Source organism: Podarcis melisellensis, assembly GCF_964234715.1.
Source record: "Podarcis melisellensis genome assembly, chromosome: 6".
In the NCBI taxonomy this organism is placed as follows: domain Eukaryota; kingdom Metazoa; phylum Chordata; class Lepidosauria; order Squamata; family Lacertidae; genus Podarcis; species Podarcis melisellensis.
In genome coordinates, this window is record NC_138538.1 from 58824168 (window position 1) to 58845856 (window position 21689).

The 21689-nt window shown below is 42.5% G+C and overlaps 1 protein-coding gene across 1 annotated transcript in view; it reads left to right on the forward strand.

The window, feature by feature from the left end:
- Window positions 1–21689, forward strand: part of FGGY (FGGY carbohydrate kinase domain containing) — a 134069-nt gene that overhangs the window by 42050 nt on the left and 70330 nt on the right. The window contains exons 6-7 of the mRNA XM_081915827.1: window positions 7630–7745; window positions 16027–16155. Of these exons, the coding sequence (XP_081771953.1) occupies window positions 7630–7745; window positions 16027–16155 (245 nt within the window). The remainder of the gene's footprint in view (window positions 1–7629; window positions 7746–16026; window positions 16156–21689) is intronic.

The window sequence follows — 21689 nt, forward strand, 5'->3', positions numbered from 1 at the left end:
TATTGAGACATACTTAGGCTGCAATCCTAAACCCACATGCCTGGGAGTGAACCACATTGAACTCAGTAGGATTTACCTCTGAGGAGGTGGGCTCATCCACTTTTCTGTTCAGTCTGTGACTTCTAGGCAAGAGGTTTTTATTTTGTCCTGCTGCTTACCCCAGGAAAATCTGCTGTGTACTGCTGAATTGGAGCAAACATCAATTGGATTTGCTGCCGATTGATGTTCGTTCTGATTCAGTGGTAAACAGTGGGTTTCCCCAGGAAAAGCAGCAAGACATAAGAAAAACCTCTTGGACCCATGCCTAGTAGTCACAGTTGAAATGAAAGAAATCACAGGACAAAGGGAAGTGTGGATGGACCCATTGTTAGGATCATAGTGTTGGAATTTATTTGTTCCTCTTGTTCAGTGGCTAAGGAACGGACATCTTTACATTGGCTTGATTCTCTGAGACTGTTTGGATTGAGTGAACAAGACTAATAGTGGATCCAACAGCCAAGAAGGTGGTTTCTGCAAGTGCTGTAGAAGGAAGTGAGGGGCAGATAGGGCTCATCAACATTGGAAGGTAGCCCGTCTAGGAGAAGGAAAACTGATCTTAAACTTCTGGTTGCCTTGTGGGACATCTTCGGAAGAAGAAAATGCTGAGGAGTAAACCCTACACAAATCTGGAATGACGTTCCTAATACAGTTGGATAGCACCTTGCACACCTCCTTCCACCATCTCCTGCAGCCAAGCTGGTGTGAAATGTATTGCTCTGCTTTCTTTTGGACCACACTAGCAATGCAAGGGGGACGGGTCTTGTCCCTTTGGCAGCCCTAGACCTATATACACATACTCCCCAGGCTTATGCCCGGAGGAGATCACTTCAGTACTACTAACACCCCCGGAGGCACACTCCATTGTCTCTCAAAACAGACTGATGCAACAACAACCTGTTTTTAATGGGTCATCAAGAGTTTTAGCGTTTTAGCTTCTAGTCAAGCAGTATATAAATCTTCTTACCCAGTTATTTGAGTATTGTTGTCAGTACATGGGCATCGGAATTATGAAAATGATTTGAGGTGCTCAAGATTGATCTGCCCTTTGGTAGAGAAACATTTTCCATTAGCAGCTGCTATGGTTGTCAAAAGAAATTTCTCTCGTTAGTTTAAAGATAACATTTTTTTTTATTCTCATATGTGTAGTTTGACACTTGCCCTCAGTGATAAATGCACAAATAAAGAAAAGGAAGATGAATTTTGACAGCTTTCGACTAGCAAGAGTCATCTTCATTATGAATAATTTATTTCCTCTTGTATCAGACATCTGTCAAATATCAAAGATGGTGGCCAGCACTGTTTGGTTCTGTACTTTCAGTCTTTGAATAAAGCTACACAACATTTTTAGAACAGCCAGGCTGCTCTAGAAGTACCCTTCCTGTATATTTTGTTCAATCATATGTATTGACTGCAGTGTTTGGTTGTAAATAACACAGTTTTTAGAAACTAGCTATGCATAGCACTGGTGTGTAACTGGTCTTCATAATGTCACCAAGAAACCATCTGACCTGCTCCGTGTTTTCTTTTTTAAAGTACCATAGATAAATGTGTGAATGTTCATGTGGTGCTTTAAAGAAAAATAATAATTGTAATAATTGGGCTAAATGTTTAAACTGTGAACAAAGAAGATCCAAGTTCAAATATTGACTCTGCCGTAAAATTTGCAAGGTAGCAAAACAACCTCCCAGCCTTATCCCCGCTTACAGGATTGCCCTAAATATTCTTAAGTAACATACATAAAACTGGGAGCACCCCAAAGGTTAGTCAGCCTGTCTGCAGTTAAGGTAGATCTGCAGTTACATCCATCCTGTGCAGTGGTAACGCTGGGAGGCTGTTTGCTGCTTTGCACATTTTAGGGCAGAGTCAAGATTTGAACTGGGGTCTTCCTGGTTCACAGTTTAGGCATTCGGACCAATTATTACAATAGTTCTGTTATGCCATGCAAAGCGATTTATGTTTAGCAAATGGATCCTCGTATACATTTTTGGTGACGTAATGCAATCAAACTCGTGGACTGTAGCCCATGAACAGCTCAGCACACATAACAGCTGCAATGTAAAGCGTTTTCCACATGTAGCTGAAATATATAGGCTGGTTATGAGAGGACACAGTTCAGGAGGCCTGCAATTTGAATCCATCATAGGATGGATTTTGGGCTCTCGCAAATACGCAAGTTTCTGGAATTTTAAGATGTGGCTGTATGGATAAATAGAAGTCCATATTTTTTCAAAAAACAAAACAAGTACTGTTTGTATGCTTTTGATTAGGTGAGCGTGTCCGTGGTTGCAATGGTGGTCTGTTTTCACCCAAATTGCACTCTGGATAACGTTGTTTGCTTAAAGATGTTAATTGAAGGTCACTTCCAAATTTGGGTGAAAGAAAGACTGCGAGAGAATTCCCAAAGATCAAAGGGTTCTGTTTATCTTGTTACATTGTCTTTGAAAACAATCTGGTTGTGTACAGTATCCGTTTCTGAAACTATGTCCAGTGTTAAATATAACATGGACTCTTGCCAGGGAGTGGCTGAAATTAGAGAAGATTAATTGCACATGTGGGCGTAGAAAATTGCAAGGGTGTTCTCCTACCCTGACAGGAAAACCTTTGACTTTGTGAAACAGCATGTCTGCTTGAAGAATACTCATAAAGTAGTGGGATGGTATTTTTCAAAAGTAGTGTATGGAATATTTTGTTTTAGGACGAAGAAGAATGCTAGGTTACCATGCAGATGTCTGAAAAATTCTAACCTTTATGGTCCTGTGGAATTCAAGGATTTCCTGGAATTTTTTCTAGTAGACACAGGGAGTTTGTACCCAGTAATATTTTTACAAGGCAGGGCACCTGATGTTCACCAGTTCCTTATAGTCAGTACAGCTCCCTGCTTCACCAAGGTTCTCTTGAAGGTTGGGTGACTCTCTGTGGAACACTATGGGATATTTCATGGAGGGCTGCAATTGACAAGGGGGCATTTGTGGAAATCGGGTGCCCCTCCTTCAGCTAGCGGAAAGCCACTATTGGGTATGGCCCGGAGATCTCTGTAGAGGCAGACTAGACTGGCTTCATTACATTTTGTATAGGCTGTCATTAACCTTTGACACATGACTCTTGATATTTGCTTGGGAGTTGAGGTGCACCCAGGTGGCTGAAGATTCCTTCATTATTCAGGCCTCAGGCACTTTTCTTTTTCTGGTGATCCAGGTACGAGTCAGGTTTGGATCCTGAGCTGTTTAGGACTTCGTATGTTGGAGAATACACCTTAATTGTTCACTAACTGAGGTCACTATTGGCAGCACTGATTACAGCAGAATACCCTCTAGGGCATAAAATGTTGCACTTGGTAGATGGAGCAATGCTCACCACGTTAAAACAGTGTCATAGCTTCCTGATTTCGGGGAATATTTTTCATTAAGTGTTGTCTTCTTAGATATCCTCCTGCGTAGTTATTGGGCAGTGATATCCCACCTCATCTGCTGTGAATTTCATCTTCTGAAAATTCTCTTTTAAAGAGAATCCATGAAGGTTTGGTCTTTCAATGGCTAACAATCACAGTAGCCGAATAAAGCCTTCATTGCTAAGAGTCTCTGTGCCCCTGAATATCAGTAGATAGAGGTAATTTCGTGGGGTGGTTGGGTTGCCTTTGTGTTCTACTTATTAGCTTCATAGATGCACTTGGCTGGCCAATGGGGGAATTGGAACACTAGACAAGATGAAATCCTAGCACAATACACTAGGTGTTCTTTTTGTGTTCTCTTCATTTTTATTTTATTTTTCAAAACTTGAGAAAGGTCCGAGTTTGCCTTTAGTCATTCAAAAAATAAATACAAAAAGTTGAGGAGCTGGCACTGTGATTTGGAGCTGTTTGATTTATTGATGTTAATTATGATCGTTTCTAGGCTGCCATAAAACAGAGCCAAGATATCCTTGGTACACATGGACTTCCTTGGTGAACCTGGAGTGCAGCAGCTGGATTACATCTGTTTCGGTATTTCCTAGGGTGCCTGCTTCCCCTTTTTTTGCATAGGTTTCTTCTGACAAGTAGAAGAAACCCTGTTTCCTGTTAAGGATATACAGCACAGATGCAAACATTGATTGCATGCTGTGAAATATATTTTTGAGTGCTATTAAGTGAGAATTTTAGTAAAACCATGCCATACTGATACCATATGCCATATTTTAACTTATACGAAAGCATCATATAGACCGGTGGTTCTCAATTAGCTAAGAACTGCAGACCCCCTGTTTTTCAGAAGCCAAGCCACTTTTGAAAATTCAATTTCCCATGGTTTTTGTTATGTGAATGGTGCCACAGCCTGCCTGGATGAGTTACACAGACCCCCCCAATTGGGAACCACTGAAATAGACAACAGACTGAACCAGTAAGGTTGTTTTCCATATGGAAACAACTTTCCCATACCCAGATCACCATTTGGTTCCGAAAGCAAAAGGGGAAGGTGGGAATCGACATTTATAATCTGAAATCTGTTCCACAAAACACCAGCAAAAAGTATCAACTGTTACGAATTGTCAACATCTCAGCTATATGGTTCTGACTTCATCCATTTACTCAAATATTATGCAAGTTTTTCAAAGGAAGGCCTTGGAGGGAACAGCACCAAAGAAGGTCTATCCCTGTCTAAAATCTAATGTCCCGAATCCTAAATACATGTGCTTGAAATCTGAGAATTGCTTCAAGGTACAAATACTTAGATTTCGGTTTATGGTTTAACAAATGGGAAGTGACTTTTAAAAATGGGGGGGGGGGAGTATAGAAACCGGATCTGTTCCTGCTTAGTCCTGTCACTTATGTGCTGTTTCCTATTTATTTACATGATCCAGATTTCATTCATTCATTCACAGATTTTTCATTCATTTTAAATCTGCTCTTCAACTGAGAAAGGCTCCTGGATTGGCATATGAATATCAAGAATCGGACAGCCTCTGAAGTTTACAATCTGAAATACATGGCACAGAGGTTAAAGGGATTGGGAGGAGCAAGGAAAAAAGAGCAAACTTGATCCAGTGATCTTCCTTACAAAATTCTTATAATGACCAACTGGAATGGCAACAGTTCCAGGAAGGAAGGAATGGAAATTTGCTGTCCCTCAACAGAGCTGATAGCTGCTTCCCTTCTCACCCTCGTCTTAACCAGCTTGCCTCCCCTCTCCCCTTCCTTACTGGCTAAGGGTACAGTCCAACATCTTTGTGCACTGGCCAGAGGTGTCTCCCCACCCAACCCTGTCAGCCACCGTTTCTTGAGTCATACCAGATGAAGATGCAGGCACCCCTCCCCATGGTGGCAGCCAGTGGAAAGCTCCAAAGTGGGGTACTCCAGGGGCAGGGAGGGGCTGAGCCAGCCGTGCTACTGTCATGTGATAACAGACACACCAGTCAGCATGTGTGGCAGGGCTAAGGATGTGTTCGTGGTCTAGCTGCTCCATTAATTCCTGCTGAGCAGCAGAGTTTAGGGTTTGGATTGGCCCTAAACTCCTAATTGCCTTGGGCGTCTGTGGTTTTCCTAGCTAAACCTTACTTCGAAAGCTTGGACCAATGTATTATTTGTTTCCCTTTTCCTAGAGCCTGCCTTTACCATTCTGTACTAGCTCTCATACCCAGGTGTGTGTGTGTGTGTGTGTGTGTATGTGAAATTGATGCTCCACAATGAGTAAAAAGCTGAAGGCAATAATGGACGGACCAGTGCCATTGGAGTTTTATGTAATGATACTTAACTGATGTTAAGTATCAGCTGATACCTGGAAGCTTTATGTCTCTCATTTATAAATCTGCTTGTGAAGGATGGCTCTGTGTATCCAAGTGTTCTTTGTAATGCAGCTGGTGATGTTGACTGGCCTGCAGCAAACTTATCCCCTCTTCTTTTCTCCTCCAGCCAATCCCCTGGTGCCTCCATTAGACACAAATGACATCTATCCATGCCTTGTATCTGTAACTGTAATGCCGGCTCTTCCTGAAATGAATATGCTTGTCATTAACTGTAGTGCTGTAGGGAATAGTTGCTGCTTTTTACATTCTTCCACGTGATGACCTGTGGCTCTTTCAAGGCTTCCACAGCACCAACGCCCAGTTCTATTTAAAACAAAGGCTTGCCAGAGGGTTTAAATGTGCTGAATGTTCTGTCTGGGACGACATTGGGTGGGGTAGAGGGAATACTGGTACTTCTATAGGTCTGTGCTGAAGCAGCTCTGGGCTTCTTTTGTTATATAGCCATCCTGTGTGTTGAAAGCCCTGTCTCCTGCCAAAGGTTCCTTTTGTTCCTAAAACTTTTACCACATACTGCCCATATTTTTATCCATACCCGCAGGGATTTCCTCTTACTTTTTTAAAAGCATGTTTTTGTGCTTACGATGATTTTTATTCTCGTGCTTCTATTATGACTGACTGGAACAGCAAAGGTCTGCACCCTTCCTTGGAAAGGTACTTGCTACCTTCGTCCCTCTGCCTTTTGAGGCAACTCCCAAGCTCCTACAGAGGTTAAACCTGTGACTCAATGATCTGCATGTTGCTGCTTATAGTCTTCTGCTTGCAGTTTTCTGAAATAATAGGGGTTTCTCTCTTGCAAGGAGATTAAACACAGCATTCTGAGGTAGCACATGCAGTTTCCTAGCTTGGGAAAACGGCCACATTCAGACAAGAAAACCGTAGACATGGTTTTCCTAAGAGCGGCAAAACACAGTGCGTAGTCAAACTTAATGCATCTTGGAAATACAAATTCCAGTGCCTTGTAAAATATGCTGTATGAAGGCTGATGTTCTTAGAGACCTCAATTTAAGGCGTTGTTTGCACAGCCCTGCCTTTGGTTGTCTTCATTTTTGGTGTGTCCATGAGTCAAGTGACTCCACTGCTGTAAAAGATGTATTTCCTGTAGAAATGTATCTAAAGAATTATATATCTATATATAATTCATAAAGCACATTACAAAATAGGTTTCATGTGGGCTGTATCTTTCCCATATTACATGGTGGCTGCAATTGCAGGAAGAGATAGTGTCAGCTTTAGATTTTGGGCCTGTGGTAAATCTAGCCTGACCGTGTCCCTTTGGTTGTGAGTAGTTGCTGCAATGTTGGAATGTCAAACTTGCCAACTCTCTAAGCAGTGACTGTTTGTTTTTAAAAGGTTAGTGATCTCAGGGATGGTGATCAAGATTCTTTACCCAAACCCTTTGTTCTCATGACTGAAGAAAAAACTTGAAAAGGTGGGATCAGATCTGAAAAGTGAAACATTAAGAATCTCTTTTTATGGCTTTCTGTATTAATTTATGTTCTTGCTCTCCTGTTTTGCATAGAAAACTTGTAAGTGGCTATATATTGACTGCTGGAATCCCATCAATATACTGGGAATCGTCAAGTTAAAGACAGACTTCTCAAACAGCTGAAAGTGTTTAAGAGGGGATCCAGTATTTATAGTTGTTTTTGTTTGTATAATTGAAGAATGCTTAATTCTTCCTTAGAGTTTTGATCTAAACTGCTACTGAATGTTAAAGGAGTGTTGATGTTTTTGGGTCCTGTAAGAGTTTTGCCTGAGTAGATAGGGAGGTAGAGTTGATAATGAAATGTAACGTGAGTTTCTTTTCCTCCACAGATCTCTGTGCACTTTGGTATGTAAATGGACATACTCTTCGGAGAAAGGCTGGGATGATAGTTTTTGGAAGCTGGTTGGACTGGAAGATTTGGTGGCAAATAACTATGCAAAAATAGGTAAACGTATATTACCTACTTTTTAACATTTTTTTAAAAAAGACTTCATCTAATTAGGTAATAGCCCAGTTTAGACACAGTGGGAAACAGTGGTTTCCTGTTAGGAGAGCATGCTGTGGTAAGCCGTGCATTTGTGCAGTTCTCCCTCTGTTGCACGAGGAAAGGACTTTGAAATTTAACCAAACCTTCATCTTGGTTTGTTTTAACAAGCCACAGTTCCCTTAGGCCTGAAATAACAAGAACTGTGACTACTTAAAAACAGAACTTTCAATGTATGTAAAGCAAGGGAAGGGGAAGCACTTGAGCCTCATTCTCACTGCTCTGTGTTTGCATGCATGGTTTCCCATTATATGTTTTGGCAATACTATATATATCAGAGGACTGCTTTAAAAGTGAGCAATTTTGGGTGCACCATGACAATTTGTCCTTAATTATGGACAACACTAATTTCCAAAAGTAGGTGGTTTAGGTTTCCCTGGGGAAATGTGGGCAGATGTTGGGTGAGAGAGACTTCCTGGCACTTCTTGATTGCCATCAAAATGCCCCTCTCCTAATCTAGCAACAGGTGAAAGGGGGAGCATTCTGGCATTCTGATGTTTTCCTTAGGAGGGCTGCTCCAGAACCAAGACTCTTTCACTCTTGGGCTTCTGCATAGTTAGTTTTCTCTTAATAGCGAGGGGGGGGGGAGCCAGCCTTCATATCATTTACATTAAACTCCCCATAGTACTGCTTCTACTGGCAACATTCATTTATCATATATCCATTTGTGTCTGTGTATAGGTTTGTGTGTGTGTATCTTTGCTGCCTAAGCACACTTGATTGGATACAAGGCAGATCTTTAGACCACCAGCAGGGAATATACAAACACCATTATTTTGCTTTAGTTTGTTATACCCCTGCATGTGCAATGTTGCTAATCAACAGAATCAGCAAGCTTGAAACAATGTGCTAAACTCAACTCTTGGCTTGTCCCACACTCCTTTCACCAGCTTGTTACATTATATTTAAGTTGCTTTGAACTTTCCTGAAGCCTATGTATAATTAGAATTTTAGACTTGCTAATTGCAAGATTCTTATAGCAGATTTCCATTAAAAGACCGTAATGTTCATTTGCTAGAAATTTTCCAGGATAGCATTATTCAAGTTTCCTTGTTCACTTAATGGACTTTTAATGGCTGTCCTAAGCAGGCATGCCATTAATGAGAACATTAGTGTAAAAAAGAACCCCAAACCCCTCATCCCTCAAAGTTAATTACCTGATTCTCCCCCCCCCACACACACTGCCACTTAGAGAACAAGTTTCTATAACAGTTTAATGCAGCAGCACTAAATGGAAATAATTTGATATCAGTAATGAAATCCATAAAGTTTCAAAAGAGATGCATTAGGTGTCGAAAAATTACTTTTTACAGCTGCAGGTAAAAAAGGCCCTCCTCTATGATTGTCAGGGACTGGCTGGTCAATGAGGAGTGGTGGGAGATTCCAGCTTTCCAGCTGGAGAACCCTATAGGGAAGCCTCAGAAGAGGAAGGCTCTGAGCTGGGGGAGTGGTGGTGGGACAAGGAAGACAGATCAGAGGAGGAATGGGGTGGGGATGCTGGACAAGCAACAAGGGAGAGAGAGAGAGAGAGAGAGAGAGAGAGAGAGAGAGAGAGAGAGAGAGAACACTGCAGATGTAGAACAGACAGCTGAGAAGGAGGTGGTGGCATAGGCTGTGACAGATTCACAGGAGCCCGCAAGTGCTACTGTCTTTAGCTCTTCTTCACCCTTGTCTCTGAGAACCCGGAGGGTTCTGCATGTTACAAAGCAGAGAGCTCAGAGGGCCCCTCCCTGGCGTAGCTTAAGAGTGCTAGGAAGATAACTGGATTTAGAAGAGGCTGAGGAGGAAGTGGGAGACTCAGATTGTCTTTACTGGGGCCAGTCGTACCCTAGGTTTCTCTGTGTGTATTCTGTTTCCTTGATTAAAGAATTACATTTTCTATTCGTCTCTGACACTCTGTAGTCCAATATCCTCTGGCAGCATGTGTCACTCTTCTGTATGTGATGTGTCCCTAAGAGACCAGTTTAGCTTCTACTGCATTCTTTGTGGGATGTGCAGAACAAACCTTGATGGCTCAGCCTTGCTTGCTTTCAAAAGTGACAGGAAGTCATCCTTGGCTGTAGATAGCAGTTGCGGGGCAGGACTTAGGATGGACCCATCGGCGGAGGAAGGGGGGTGCGGTGGGTGCGGGTTGCCCCAAGTGCCACCACTGAGGGGGGTGGCAAAACGCTGGGTGACACCAACTGCGGGCCTGCAGTGCCCCTGAGCCACACTTCTCTCCTGGGAGAGACATGGTGACTTGGGTGCGCGCAGGCTCCATGCTGCCCAAGCGGTCTGCCTGCTCCCCCCCCCAGCTGTAGGGCGCCTGAGTGGGAGGAGGCAGGCAGACTCCGGAGGTCCCATGGTGTGCCCTGCCCCGCCCCTGGCTCCCAAGTGGCTTCCTCCGTTGCTGGATGGATCTCATAGACCCATTGGTAGTCTGCTCCCCCAATGCTATAAAACAAGTCCTGTGCTTCTTGTTTTTCCCACCCAGCTCTGGCCTGAAGTGGCAGGTGGTGGCAATGACTTCTCCTGCTTCTATACAGGTGGTGGGCAGAGCCTAGAGCAGGAATGAGGGGGCGAGGATTCCTTTCTGACAACCTTGCAAGCTCTGAACCTAATCCATTGTTTTTCCTGTAGCAGAGTATACGCAGAGTCTCCTAAACCTTTAGAGTTTTTGAGATTTTCTTTTTGCTTTAATGCAGCCTTGGTAGCTATTACCAGATGCACCTTTTAGAATCCCCTCCCCCACCTCCCACCCCCACACTAAAAGAGTATAAGCAGTAAATAAATGTTTTAACAGAAATTTGAGCACCCTAATGGCTGACGAGCCCCACGAAGAGAAATTTTTAACATAAATTATTTACGAAGTGCAAGCTAAGGATTGAATACAATATTTATATAGTGCGTTTCAAGGACAGGGAAAAGCTCCCCCCCCCATTCCCCCCCCAGACAACTAAATGTGCATGTTGCCAACGAGAGCAAATTCTCTTTAAAAACCTGACAGTTCAATACAGGGAAATTAGGATGAGAAAAATGAAAAACCAGCAATAATAGGACGCCAGTTTGAAAACCACCCTTTTATACATTCGGGGGGGGGGGTCATTTCTTGCTGCTGCTTAAATTGCAAACACACACACACACACACACACACACACATACACGTACATAAATTCCAGGACGCTTTGTTCAGTTCTTGTTTTGTTTTTGGATTTGTGTTGTCAACCATAACTCGCCTCACAACGTATATATATATTTAGCAGATTAAATGTAATAAGTTACATCCAGTCTGGCATCCTGTTCTCACAGTGGCCAACCAGGCACCCTCAGGAATCCTGCAAACTGAACCCGAGTGCAATGGCACCCTCCCCACCTCTGATTCCCAGAAACTGGTAGTCGAGGTAGAACATAACCATCGTGGCAAGTAGCCATTGATAGCCTTATTCTCTGTGATTTTGTCTAATCTCCTTTTAAAGCTGTATGTTAAGAGTATAAAATTAAGTTTTGAATTGCTATGAACTTTATAGATTAAATCCATGTGTTTTCGTAGTAGAAAAAGGTGGGTCATAAAAGGGGAAATTCTTCACAAAAAAGCGGACACTAGCATTCATGTTTTCTGATCATGAAGCCTGTACTGTTATGGCATTATATAACCTATATTAATATTAACTTCCACACGAGATGTGCTTTGCTGTGCTTTTGCATCATTACCTGAAAAGGAAAGGTTGACACTAATTAAATTATGTCATTGTGTGAGCAGAACAACTTCCATTCCCCAAAACAGAATTTCACCCTCTTTCTCTCCACACCCCTAAATTTGCTCCAGAGGGTGGGGTTGGGGAACTCCCAGAACAGATTTGATATGGTGCACGGGAAGCAAAAGGGAGGCAAAGTTTTGATGCACAAGCAGAAATCCATCTGCTTACACAATTACTTCTCTGGGTACAATAAGTCAGTAAAGTCTTGTCTACCACCTCCCTACAGGAACAGGAACTGACAGTGAGACAATTAAAAAAAACTTACTCATTGGTAATCCACCAGCTATGATAAACAGAAAGCAATAAAATGGGCAGGACTGTTTACTTTTATTTAAAAGTACAGGAGCCCCCCAAAGCATCAAGTGTACTTTGCATTGCTACACTGGTCAGGCTGATGCTGTGATAGCATAGCACTGTACAATGGAGTCATATCATATGCGGATTTAACTTAGGCAAATTCAACTATGCATGGTCGACCAAAAAAACCCAAAAAGTGCTCCACAGCAGGACACCTGTCCCTGTAGCACAGCGGTTCTCAACCTGTGGGTCCCCAGATGTTGTTGGACTACAACTCCCATCACCCCGAGCTCTGGCCTTGCTAGCTAGGGGTGATGGGAGTTGTAGTTCAACAACATCTGGGGACACACAAGTTGAGAAAGGCTGCTGTAGCACATGGAAAGGCAGCGAGGAACTCCTTTGTTTGCCTTGTTCCCCCTTTCCTCTACCAGGACCCCATCCAGTTTAAGGATCCATTCCAACCTTTTCCTTCTGCCTCAGTGACTAGGACCTGCCTGCCTCCATCTCTCTCTACCTCCCTCCTTAATCCTCCCTTAAAAAAAATAAATAATTCCTGGATTTCTCCCCCTTGAAGAGAGCTCTTCCCACCTGCCCTCCAGGTTTGCCGTGGAGGAGAAGAAGGGAAGCATCAGAGAGAAGGGGAAGGTCTCCCCGCTTGTCAGTCAGTGCCTACCACAGCTCCATCAGTGGGAAGAGAAGGTGGGAAAGCCTCTCTCCCACTTCCACTGATTCATCCAGTTCCTGCTCACTGGCTTTCGGGAGGCACAGGGACCAAGGGTGGACTAGGCAGAGGCGCAGGCAAACAAGCAGTGGCATCTCACAGCAGACAGGGGAGGGAGAGTAATTTGGAAGGAGAATGTATGTTATGGATGATTAAAGGTAATGCTAACTGTACAGTACATGATTTTCCCCTTAAGCTCTGACTTTGGAACACAATCCGCACAAGATTTGCTGCAAATCAAGGTGGGGGGACAGATAAGGACGCTACAGAAAACATAGACTGCAACAATTTTACATTGTTGTTGTCTGGATTCTTCATAAAGAGTAAGCAGACAAGATTGCCAATTCCAGAGAAAATGGCTAGTGGGGAAGCAACATCTGTTAAATTTTCATGAACTATAGATCTTTGAGGTGCTGAAGGCTGCAATCTGTTTTTTAAATGGCCTGATAAATTTTCGTCCTCATTCTCATACTTAAGGGGCTACTTAAGGGACCAAATAATGATTTTTCACTGAATAGCAAGGCTTTATGCATTGCCTGTTCCTTTCCCCACCACTCCCAAGGCAATGCGCATTTTCCCCAAAGTAGAAAATGTTGTAGATATGATATAGCTATTTCTGGGGTTGTCAGTACCTTATATTTTAAAAGGTAACACAAAGGCTCCTTTATGAATATATTCCCACTAAATCTGTGATGAAACTATATACTTTCAGGCTTCACTTGGAATTCGAAACAAATCTCCGCAAGTCTCAAAAACAAACATTTTTTTTGGGGGGGGGGGGAAATACCTCTTCTAAATAATCCCTGGGCCTTGTCACCTATTGCTGAGGGAGAAATCTAATCTGAGTCTTGTATTCTCTCATGCTCCTTTCTCCTTCCACCCAAAAGAGAAAAAATAAGAAGTGAAGGGTTTATACGATATTGGCTCATTTGAACGTAGTCCCTCCCTAACCAGCTGTGCTTTGAAAGAATAGTGGAGAGAGAAGTTTGGTTTCCTGTTTGTGATCCTGTATTTCTGCATGGTGGACTCCCGCTCCTGGCTATATTTTAATGGAAACAACAGATTTGGATGTGAAAGAGTCCTTAGCAGTCGGAGGGGGGATTCATAAAACAAAGTGCCTTTATGAAAAAAATTGTGGCTCTCAAGTGAGTGTTCCTTTCAAGTATGTTTTATTTGGGCTCTTATAGGATGAACATTGCAAGCAATGCTCTAAAAATGCTGGCGTTGGTTTGGCTTCCTGTAATTTTGCCCCCATGTGAATTTCATGATGGCACAATAGTGCCATTGCCATCTTTCTAAGACGCATCCTATGGTATCTCCCATCTGTGTAGGTTGTTGCTCAACTACTGTTTCAGAACACATTTATTATTATATTTTCCCCTTGCAAGCATGGTTATGATCTTATGATCTGCTCCGTAGGATTGTAACAATGAGTGGTGTTCTGAAGCTAAAATTATGCCTATTTAAACTTTCCCTTCCTGTTTAGAATGAAGTGCAAGGGCACTTTTTCAAAATACATACCAGTTCTCATTTTTAGTAACTGTCAAAGATGAATTGTTTCAGTGTACATGCTGCCTCTAAGCATTATGCACAATCCATTGTATATTATGTCCCACAAATACTTTTGCAGGATTTAGCTAAATGTCTTTTAAGTGTAGCAGGAATAATCATTCTGCAGTAGAAGCGTTACACCAGTTTCTTATTACCTTTCCTGGGCATTGAGGTGAGCTGAATTTAAGTAACATATAACAGCATCTTCCTATTTACTTTCTTAAACCCTAGAATGCACTAAAGCTACTTGTGGCTGGGATGCACATTCCCTTAAGACACTTAGAAGGCCACTTGTAACATGAATGTTATTGGTACACAATTATTTTAGAGCATGCTCAATTAACAGTAAAGATTATGTCCATCAGGCATGCACATATATAAAAGTATAGAGTTCAATTCAAAGCAGCATTCAGAAAAACATGGTAAAGTCTTGGCTTGTTTCCTTGTTTTTTTTTGCAGGTACGGGGTGCGTTACTTCACAACGTCCCCTCGCTCCGCCGACAAGTTCCTCAGGCTTATAACTTGTTTCGAACCCTCTTCACAAGGTTCTATAGTGAAACTGCATTTAACCCATTTTGGGATATTTGCATATATAATAGTATGCACACATACTGCCTGCATCCCATGTGGCTGCTCATGTTTAAGGAGGGTGGAATGTACACACCCTTTTAACCCTCCGTTTGCATAGACTCTTTGGCCTGAAAGTGTGTGCATTGTCCCTAACTTTCCAATTACAGGATTCCCTGGGTATTCAAAATCTTCCCTTAGCTTTAGCCTGAGAGTTTACTGGGTTGACAAATAGTCCTAACTTAGTAGGAACCTAGCACAAAAATACGACTTTGGCATAGTATGCAACATACATTTCCAGTCAGTTTAGTTGCCAAAATTCAATGGTGGTTACACTAGAATGCATTTAATTCTTTAAAGCCCCCCGCACACATGTCACATTAGTTAAGAAAGAGGAGTCCTTTCCTCTTCATCCCCTTTTTGTATTTTCCACCTCCTCTCCATCTTTGAAATGTGGCAAATTGCAGTTTCACATAAAACACAACTGGTTCTGCATGACAGGTTAAAAGCAGCTTTTGAATGACTGAATGTGTCATAGCTGAGTCAGCTGTACTGCCTTGCTCGGTTTTCCCTTTGTTATTTTTTTTTTAAGGGCCAACGAGCACTAAAACTTCCAGTTCCATTCAATATTAGTATGACTTTGGACCTTGCGATTAAGTTACTCAGGTTGACTAAAGATGTATTGTTAACTGCCTCGTGTTACGTCTGGTAAATAGCCGGTTGCCGTGACAACTGCCTGGAAAGGTGGTGGGTCATTGGTACCACATAACTTTCTTTAAACCAAATATTAGCAAATTCCGGAACTAGTCTTTAGGATAAAAAGGAAGGAAAAGTTTCAGACAGCTTTTTCCTTTGGTAAACTTGTTTCTCGCTCAGGGGGGCAGAGGGGGCATGGAGTTCTCTTCTAAAAATCCCAACCAGACGCCTGTGGGAAATGAGGATTAGAGGACAAGAGCACTCTTCGCTCCTGTTCCTAGCAAATGGTGTTGCTGTTGTGAGAGTGGAGCAGACTTCTCTTTCTTCTCCTCCCCACCCTTAAGTAGCAGCAGTTTCCAGGACATTGTCCCATTCATTTCTGTGTAGTTCCTTCCTTATTTCTGATACCGTTATATATCAATATATCATGATGTTTAGCTGGTGATATATCGCGATGTTGAAAACCAGTTATTGCTCAGTCCTGCCAGAGACACATTGCTTCATATACCGGACATAATGCATAGCTATATCGTGACTAGTAGCCATCCAGGTTGGTGGCCGTCACAATGAGACTAGTGAATTTTATTTTGTTTTTCTCCTTTTATTTCCTTAGGAAATGAAGTTCTCTCTCCAGGAGCTCCAGTTGGAAATGGTCTGACGTCAGAGGCTGCTGAAGCCCTTGGCCTTGCTAAGGGGACTGCAGTAGGCGCGTCTCTCATTGATGCACATGCTGGAGGAATAGGTATTCTCTAAAAGGGTAGCTGTTTTTTCTCTGTTCCACTTCCATATTAAAAGCAGAGACTTGTGCTGCAAAGGCTACATTCCATATGCATTTTCAGTATTGGTTGCTAGGTAGGTATAATCAAGTAAGGAAGTCTTATAGCACGGGAGCCTTTAAAGGGAGCTATTATGAGGAATATGACAGTATGTATAAAACTGTTCTGGTATGTTACCCTGGACAACGCGGCTAATCTGTTCGGGATGTGGGGGAATAGAGAATCCTGGCTGCATGTAGGAGACTGGATTAAATAGTTTTTGAGAGCAATTGCTGTCCTACAAGTCTCTGATCGTGTGATCTTGCTGGGTGCATCCCAACAATTTCCATCTTCTGTTAGCTTGAAATACATTGGCAGCCTTTAGATTTGGGAAAAGGCAAGGCTGCAAACCTCCTGGTTATGATCTTGAAGGCTGAACGAAATAGCGGAATTTAAAACAAGATAAAAATCCTTATATGTTGACTTGTCCTTTGCTTTGTCAGCCTTTGCTCTTTGACATGCTTTATGTGTCAAGTGTGGAAACACAGCTCCTTTTACCAGTTTGCCACCTACTAGTTTAACCTAATGTCTGCACAACTTACAGGCCTTGCTTCATGAGTGGTAGCATGGAAGTTTATACGTGGAAGGTGAGGAGAGTTAGACATTGGGTACGCTAAGCATTACAGAGGATTCTGTTATGTTCTGTGGTTTGGAGCAGACCTTCCCATTTTGCACACCTGCCCGACCTACAGGTGTGGCTCACAATGTAGATCACTCCAGTGTGTGGAAGGGAGGGAAGGCAACTTGTACAACACACACTTTTCCAGCTGAATATGTGTGTGTGTGGGGGGGGAGATATTTCCTTCAGAAATTCAGAATGGAGCTGCCCCTCTCTTCAAGAAGTATAAGAAATTCCCAAGTAAAAACCAGTTTCACATTTTGATAGCTGGGACGTAACCACAAGAGAACAACTGTACCAAAGCTCTCCCAAACATACATTCCAAAAACAGAGTGTACTACTTTTAACAAACTAATATCAGTTAGAAGGATTAATAAGAGGCTGTGTTCTTGGCAACCCCAGCCAAGCATGGCCTCAGCAAAGGGCAGGGTATTTGTTTTGCACTACTGCAAGTTTATGTGAAGTTGATCTGAATGCAAACTCAGGGATATACAGAGAAACCACAGTGGAAGAGGCCGGAGCATATGAGGCCACTTGATTTTAAATGCCAGATATGAACTTAGGTTTTGAATGCTAAGCCCCATGGGATGAAAATATTTGCCCACAGTAGACTCAAGAGATTTGATACTCTCTCCATAATAGACACATTAAATATTTTAATGTGCATTTCATTAGTAATCCGATGTGATTCCCTTTTCAAACTCTGCCTGTTTTGGTATGGAAGGCATGTGTGTGTACGTGTGTTTATTTTAGAGACGGAAGATGCCATGCCAGAGTTTAGGGCTACTAAAAATCTTCCCAGCTGTTTTCCTTTTCACGTGTTAATTTTGACATTTGGTTAACCCTCAGAGAGGCCACTGCCTGTCAAGGTGGACAGTTCTGAGCCAGATGGACTAATGCTCTGACCTACTCTTAAAGCTGCTTCCTAGGTTCCTGCACCTGCAAAATGCAGGGGAAATGGCATGAGGACCAAACTTGACATGACATGGGACATGTAAATAGCAGTGAAATTAGTGTTTGATTTTTTGGGGGGAGGGGGAAACAAGAATAGGGGTGGGATGGGGTGACTATTGTCACCACAACAGTACATGAAGAGGGAAGGCTTCATTCTTTCCTTCCATCATGCCTCCCCACCAAAAAATATTGTATCTCCCTACTTTGAACCCTTGAAGGGAAGCTTACACTGTTGCCAATGTGAGCATCTCTTCCAGGATACACGTTTGTGTGTGTGTGTGGCAGGAACAGAAAGGGTTAAACCTTCCCTCCCACCATGCTGCACTCCTAACAAAATTAGGGAACCAAAAAAGGAGAGGAAAGGCATTGAATAGAGAGGAACATAGGAAGGAAGTTGCCTTATACTAAGTCAGACCATTGATCCATCCAGTTCATTACTGTCTATAAGGTAAGGTAAAGGTAAAGGACCCCTGGACGGTTAAGTCTAGTCAAAGGAGACTATGGGGTTGCGGTGCTCACCTCACTTTTCAGGCTGATGGAGCCGGTGTTTGTCCGTAGAGAGCTTTCCAGGTTGTGACGGAAGCCAGAACGGTACCTATTTATCTACTTGTGCTGGTGTGCTTTCAAACTGCTATGTTGGCAGGACCTGGGACAGAGCAGCAGAAGCTCACTCTGTTGCATGGATTCGAACCGACAACCTTCCAATAGGCAAGCCCAAGAGGCTGATGTTTAGACCACAGCGCCACACATGTCTATAGTGACTGTCTGTCTATAGTGACTGTCAATAGCACTCCAGGGTTTCAGACAGCAGTCTGTCCCAGCCCTACCTGGAGATGAATAAAAAAAAAACCTTTATTATTTTTACTCCTGCCCATCTAGCTGGGACTAAAGCAGATACTCTCCCTCTGAGCAATGGCCTTTTCCCAAAGGAATAAACCCAAGAGGAAAAGTTCTCAGAGTGCCCAACATATTTTATTGCTGTTCAAAAAAGGTTTCAAAAAATCCGGACAAGCAGTATAAGGTAGGCAGATGATTAGAAATGCAGAGCAGGAAGGAATATAGAGCTGAAGCAATCCTTTGCCAGCCTACTGCCAGCTTCTTCCATTTTTAGAATGGCTGGGAAGCTGGAACCAAATGAGACAGGATGCAGCTGGGTCTCGTTGGCATGTTTCTCACAAGCCCAGGTGTAAGGCAGTCTTGAGCTGAATTCTGTACATGCTTAGTTGTGGGTAAACCCCACCTGGAAAACGAGTTTAATTTTCCTTGCTGTCGTTTTGCCTTTGGACAATCCATCCCACAATTTCTTTTGAAAGGAAACCAAAACTGAGTAAGAAGGCATTCTACCAGTCCAGTCTGGTGCAGCATGTGGAGGACTGAGGAACTTGCATCTGGAATCTGTGAAAATTCTGTTTGCCCTCATAAATGTTAGGTTTTCATTCACTTCTCAACGTGTGTGGATTTGTGATGAGCCAGGTATACAAAATTTGGTGGTTAAAAACAGTTTAAACAAATTACAGTCACAGGAATAAGGGGGGCCCCTAAAAACATCTATCTCAGGTGTCAAAGATCTGGCGAAAGAGGTGGGTTTTCTCAGGATTTCAGCTCTGTGGCAAACACCAGAGTGTACAAATGCTGCTACAAACTTATGAAGACTTCTTGACTAAAGTTCAAGGACTATGAAGGCAGCATTCATTCTACTCAATGCACATTTTCTATGCGGTTACTATATATTTTGCCATGTGACTCATTAATAACAATGTGATGAATACACATTTCTTCAAGTTGAGATTAACCTTGCTTAACGTGACATACACATTTTGAAATACATAAAGGGTTTTAAACATCCTTGTACACTTCTAAATATAGCACATATTTGTACAGGAAATTCCTTGTAGATATTCTCTATGCAATACCCTTAACACAACGTGGAATATTTGCTTGGGCTCACGGTAAAATAAAGAAAGCTGAACCATTAGCAGGAAGTTCTAATTGTTTCTGTTCTTCACAAAGGAATAAATCTCATGTGCATATGATACATCCCTTGCATGATCCTCCAGTTATGAAGAGGGTATCTTTCACCATACCTACTGGGAGTGATTCACGTTGATGCACAGACATCAACGAGACAGTAGTGGTGATCAAAATATTTTGGAGGCCCCTGTACTCACAATAAATAATTTGTTTAATTTCTTAAGAGAGATTGCAATGTAAAATACGATGTTATAAAGGATAATTCAAATTTTGGATTATGTGGCCACTTTTGCTCTAGACCAGAGCTTTCCAAACTTTTCATGTTGATGGCACACTTTTTATACTTACATCATTTTGCAACACAGTAATTCAGTTTTACTAGCAAACCAGAGGGTAAACTAACCCCTTTCCAGCCCTGGAAGGACCATGGGGAACATTCATGCAACACACCTACACACTGCAGCCGACGCACTATTGTGTCGTGACACACAGCTTGGAAGGCTCTGCTCTAGGCATTAGTGTTTTGATATGCCCCTTTGCCCCCCATGTCTACAATTTTATCTGTAAAATCAGATAACAACAAGAGCTGTTGTACAGAGTGCAAGCGGGCACTTAATCAAAGAGAGAACTTTCAGTTTAAGATTGTATGTCCACATATCACAACAGACCATTGTGTTTTGCCACCTTTATCAAACATGGCCTGGCATAATTTCTGATTTTGTTAAGAACATTTACATGACTAAAACAGTCTGGCTATTGTAGTCCATGATAACAGACATAGGGAAGACTATTCTCCATAATGTTGCTTATGGGAGGATAATATGCAGATTTGTTCTTCTTTAATGACGTATTCTACTATAGAAATTCATTGTTTAAGAAAGGGTTATAATAAGGGATACCAGAGTTGCATTATTATTATTTATTTATTTATTTATTTATTTATTTATTTATTTTGTTAACAGGGCAGGGGGAGACAATGACGGTTGGCATTCACATGAATGTTGGAAATCCCAGATGAACCTTTTGAATGTCAGTGCTCACTACAGTATGTCCTTGTTTGCGAGACAAACACTGGTGAATGCTGAAAGACTCATTTCAGTTACTGTCAGTCATTCATTCATCGACGTTCACCATATTTCAGAGACAGAATTTAATTGTGACAGATATAGTGTTTGGTGTTGTCTGTAATAAGGGGAATAGTGCAAAGCAAGGAAAATGAACTGGATTGTAACCTCCTTGTGTGGCTTTGACCAATTCACCTGCAGAAAAGCCAATGGGTATGGGCAGAATGCAGAGTGACAATAGCTCTGTGCCTTCAGATTGTATTGAATGGCTGTGAAATGGAGGTGAGGGGTGGCAATTTTGAGCAGATATCAGCAGGCAGGAGAAAAGTGCCAGTCTCTTCCTCTGTCCTTGGCGATTGCTCCCAACCTGGTGTCGTTCCCCACATCTACTTGCTTTTTTAGGTGGGATGTAAGACTATAAATGGGATGCGGGTGGCGCTGTGGGTTAAACCACAGAGCCTAGGACTTGTTTTTCAGAAGGTTGGCTGTTCGAATCCCCGCGACGGGGTGAGCTCCCGTTGCTCGGTCCCTGCTCCTGCCAACCTAGCAGTTCGAAAGCACGTCAAAGTGCAAGTAGATAAAGGTAGATAAAGGTAAACGGCGTTTCTGTGCGCTACTCTGGTTCACCAGAAAGTGGCTTAGTCATGCTGGCCACATGACCCGGAAGCTGTACGCCGCTCCCTTGGCCAGTAAAGTGAGATTTGCGCCGCAACCCCAGAGTCGTCCGCGACTGGACCTAATGGTCAGGGGTCCCTTTACTTTAAGACCCTAAATAAGCACAGCTAGTATAAAAATGGATCATGTGGGGGAGTAAGAATCGGAAGGAAGAAGACTGCAGGCAAACAAAGTGTTT